The sequence below is a fragment of the Rana temporaria genome, chromosome 2 (genome assembly GCF_905171775.1).
Source record: "Rana temporaria chromosome 2, aRanTem1.1, whole genome shotgun sequence".
In the NCBI taxonomy this organism is placed as follows: Eukaryota; Metazoa; Chordata; class Amphibia; order Anura; family Ranidae; genus Rana; species Rana temporaria.
Genome location: NC_053490.1, coordinates 267,630,113 through 267,635,112, shown reverse-complemented (window position 1 = coordinate 267,635,112; position 5,000 = coordinate 267,630,113). Strand labels below are relative to the sequence as shown.

At 38.3% G+C, this 5,000-nt stretch overlaps 1 protein-coding gene across 1 annotated transcript in view; it reads right to left on the bottom strand.

Annotated features, from left to right (window-relative positions):
* Window positions 1-5,000, bottom strand: part of TBX2 (T-box transcription factor 2) — an 18,483-nt gene that overhangs the window by 76 nt on the left and 13,407 nt on the right. Inside the window, exons 6-7 of the mRNA XM_040336920.1 lie at window positions 2,767-3,356; window positions 1-929 (exon numbers count right to left, since the gene is read on the bottom strand). The exon at window positions 1-929 is cut by the window's left edge and continues 76 nt beyond it. Coding sequence (XP_040192854.1) covers window positions 492-929; window positions 2,767-3,356 — 1,028 coding nt within the window. The 3' untranslated portion in view covers window positions 1-491. The remainder of the gene's footprint in view (window positions 930-2,766; window positions 3,357-5,000) is intronic.

Here is a 5,000-nt window from a genome sequence, read left to right as displayed (position 1 = left end):
TACTTCACATATGACTACTGTTTCCAATAGTCTGTTTTAGACAAATACCTCCCAGACCCCCCCACCCCTCCCCTCCCTCTTTCAAGAAGAAATCTAAGGAATTCCTTGCTCCCCCCCTTGTCCATCATCAATTTCACCGAGTCTCTGCATTCTTGGGTCATTCCAAGTATTGTGTACAAAAGGGGAGCTTCTCCACAATAGCGCTATTATTAAGAGTTCTTGATGTCCCCATAGGTGCACGGTTGAAGTTGTATCCTTTGTATTGGGTGGATATAGATATATATATATTTATATATTTATACATACTGTATATGATTTCTTCTCAAACCTTCATAATTGGTGGGCTTTCAGTGTGTTATATAAGTACTCATTGTTTTTGATCGCTGACCTTTATTTATTTTTATTTTATTTAATAAATAGTTATAATGTGCTGTACAAAATCCCAGTGCTTTTCAGCCCTTTAGGCTCAGGTGATGGAGAGGAGAGGCCAGTCATTTAGGGGTCTCCCGACCAGAGGAGACCTCTCTTTGGCTCTCCAGACCGCTGACCAGTCTCTGAATGTTCTGAAGCTCGTTTATGGAATCCTTCATGGGGGTCTTTGGGGACAGCGATCTAGAATGGGACCTCTTGTGAACAGGAGTGTCTGGGATGGGGCTGGGTTCCCGGCTGCTGCCAGGCTTGGAGCTCTCAGATCCTGGGTTGAGGCTTGATGGCAATCCAGTGGTTAAAAGGTTAGTGCTGGGGGGGATGTTCACAGGCATCTGGTATGGGCTGAAGCGTAGGCGAGGCCGGGTACTGCTGAGAAAAGGGTTCCTTGACATAGTGCTGGCAGCGCTGGTGGCTGGCATCGCTGACGCTGCAGCTGCTGCAGCCGCCATATACGTGTACGGGTAAGGGAAGAGCCCTCCAAAAGTGGGCATCGGGATTCCCTGCAAGAGACAAGACAGTATTTAATACACTGGTCACCAACCACAATTACCCATTTCAGATGGCACTGGGTCAAAGTGATCTAACAATTTACATTTGAGCAGGAAGTTACATCGCCCATTTAGTACCTCCATTCTAGAAAAGATATACCAATCTGACATTAAGTATATACAGGCATACCCCACTTTTAGGTACACAATGGGGTTTATTTACTATTGCTGGAGAGTGCAAAATCAGGCTCACTTCTGCAAAACCAATGAGCTTCTAAATCCAGCTTTTAATAAAACCTGGAAGCTCATTGGTTTCTATGCAGAAGTGAGCCTGATTTTTTCACTCTCCAGCTTATAGTAAATAAACTCCATTGTGTACTTAAAAATGGGGCACGTATACCTGGGCTGATTAACTAAAACTGAAGAATGCAGCTCTGCATAGAAACCAATCAGCTTCCAGGTTTTATTGTCAAAGCTTAATTGAACAAGTTGAAGCTAGAAGCTGATTGGCTACCATGCACAGCTGCACCAGATTTTGCACTCTTAAGTCTAATGCCTGTTCAATTTTCTTAAACAATTTTCCTTTGGATTTACCTTAAACTACTACTGCAAGGGCCTGTCTAATTTTATATAATTGAACATTTCGTTTTGACCTCGTATTGTATGTGTTTTTTGTAAATCTAAAGTAAGAGTGTCCAAGAAAACTGAACATGTATGGCCAGCCTTACACTAGACAGTACTCAACTATATCCTATATATTACATAGTGGGCTTGATTTACAAAAGCTGGCCATACAGGTTCAATTCTCTAAAAAAGTTGCTTCTACAGGAGTTGTGTTCTGTTCTGTCTGTAGAAGCAACTCAGTGTTATCCTATGTGTCCATGTACATTAGGATGTTAAGAGGCATATTTTGAGAACAAAGTTTAGAGGCAGGGAAAGAAAATCTTCTCATATCGTTTCTGATTGGAGTTCACTGGCAGAAAAAAAAAAGCGTAAAACTCTCCTAAACTCGTCTAAACTTTGTGCAAAAAATGCTCTATATGGACGTTTTTTTACTCCAAAGAGGACAGACCCTTTTTTTTAAGCCCAGTGATTACTAAAAAACATAATATGAGGTCAAAACTAAACAACTTTTAATTGTATCCAATTAGACAGGCCCTTAAAGGTAAATTGTATAAGAAAATTGAACAGGCATGACCAGTCTAATAGACTGCAGTGAGAAATAGAAGAGAATTCTACTTTGGCTTATACTACTTATGTGTTACATAGACAAAAATAATAACAGTACTAATAAAAATAATACTAATAATCTAATACTACAACTACTAATTATTGTTATATTGACACCTCATCATATTTTTGACATCCAAATTCTACCCAAAGCAATAATAATTCAAAAAATGCGTAAAAACACTTTGGTTTAGAATTTAGGATGGATATAGGTCACTGCTAATAGAAGCCAGAGATAGAACCCAGCCAAGTATCTGCAGAATCAACAGTGGGACTGGATTTGCTGAGAAATTGAACATCAATGGGACCACCACTGGGATCCACCTCTGAGAAGCGTCATCTCAGGTTCACTCAAGTAGAAGGTTACTCAACCTTTTTTTGGCAAAGAATTCATCTAGTACTGTGAAATGGTTATACTAGGCCAAAAAAATAACACTTCCTACATTGCTTTAACTGTAATCAAGTGAGAAATAAAAGTACAATTGAGGTGCCAATTTCCTTTGCCTTTTAGAAATATATATAAATGAACTGAACATACTAGAAACTGACTCATTAAAGATGGTTGCTCCAGCCAACCCAGTTATCATAAGTAAATGTTCCCATGGATGATGGAGCTTACCTGAGAGGCCAGCATATGCTGGGATAGGTGAAAGGGGAAGTGGGCCCCAGCTCCTTGCACTGAAGAGAGGCCTCCATTCTCCAGGCCAGTTGCTCCTGTCATAGAGGCCAACAAATGTCCCATACCCATTGCTGAGAAAGCCCCTGGTGCCATGGCAAATTGTCCTGGGTGGATGAACAAGGGCTGCCCAGCACCCAAGGGGTTAAAGAACTGTTGCCCATGGAGACCAGATAACGCTAAACTCTGCAGATGACTTGCAGTCAAGTGTGGAGGGCTTTCTGTCTGTACCATGAGTGGGGAAAATGTCTCTTTAGTTAAACCTCCACATTCTTGGTCAGATTTGGTGTCCTCTTTCCTCCTGCTCTCCAGTTTCTCCTTCTCTAAACTCCTGACACTGAATATGCTGTCACTGTCCTTGCGGCCTTCAGGTGACTCGGTCTTCTTGTCAGGTGTGGCTTTCTCCTTGCCCCTGTCCTCCAGTCTGGGACTGTTAGGACTAGATAGAGGTTCTCCAGGACTGCTGTGACCTCTGCCAATCCTCACTTCATGTCGTTCTAACTCTTGGTCGCTGTCTGCGCTGTATTTATCATCTAGAACAGAAATGTCACAGTTAGTCATCTGCACGCAGTATATTTATATACACAGAAGCTTAGTGGAATTGCCCACCGTCTATTCAGCAACAGGTAGACGCATGGGTCTACCAAGGATGTTGATGCTTTGACAATGATTTATAACTTTCAGGATAAGGGGGAAGAAAAGAAAAATAGAAAAGAAAAATCGATACAATGCACATATTGTTGCTTTGCATCAAGTTAATTGTCACTGTGTGCCAAATGTAATAAACATTTTTTATAATGTGCTGTGTCACTGTTCATTACAAGAGATACAATAACTACATGCTTTCTAATTTCTCGTTTGAATAGAAACTGCGGTGTGATCAATGTACTGGGTGTATCTAATCCAGCTGGATTGTGTATTTTAAACACCCTTGCTGTCTCCTGTTGGCTTTTCAGTTAAGATATTTCTCTATCATGGACTTACTTTCCAGAACAGAATAAATAATACAATGTAGATAGTGTTAACCAATAGAGGTTTACAGGCTTGGGTATTTTTAATTGCTCCCCCCACCAACTACCTGTGTTCCTATAGTAGTGTTACTTATGTGCTCATGTAAGGAAATAATAATTTTCAGATGCAGCTATATATGCATTGCAGACACAAATTAAACCTGTAGTAAATATGTGCATAGGACTGAAATCAATAACCCATTGAATTTAAAAAAATTGACTTTTGAATAAATAAATGAATAAATAAAAGGTGTCCAGGAGACCTGCAAACCTTTGTATAGTAAGATTTTCTTGTATTGTTTAAAGTAAAATAATCCTATAATGTGCTTATATATTTCTAAATTAAATTCAAACTGTACAAATTGCATCACAACAAAAAGTCCCCTTTTTAGTTGCCATTTAAAAAAGTATTATGCTTTTAATATCACACATTCAAAAAGCATAGGCACTCAGGGTTAAATACATGTGTATATGGTTCAAAGTTTGTGCATATAATATTAATAGGTACTATTATTTGTTATGGGTTATAAAACAAATTACAAGAAAAAGTACATTTACTAGAATAATTTATTAGAATGTTCACTTAACTTATCCAAACATGTGTAAGGGAGACAGACACATACATTTGTTGTGTCTTTAGTTTCCCTACATGATTAGATATTGGCAGTGACAGGTACGGAACATGGTACCCCTTAATATATATATATATATATATATATATATATATATATATATATATATATATATATTGTGTGTGTGTGTGTGTGTGTGTTTGTGTGTGTGTGTGTATGTATGTATGTATATATATATATATACACACACACACACACACACACACACATACATACATACAGACAGACAGACACAATATATATATATATATATATATATATATATATATATATATATATATATATATATATATATATATATACATATACACACACACACACACACACACACACACACACACACTACACACACATACAAACATGCATACTATTCACAAAGCAGTGCTCCATAACCTTACAACAGGGCTGATCTACCACAAGCAAGCTTTCCACCATATTCTTTGTTCATCCCCAATACTTTAATATATTTTCCTGATTCTAGGTATTTAAAGCTAGGCCATTATGTGCCACCAAATATCTACCTATCCCAAATGTG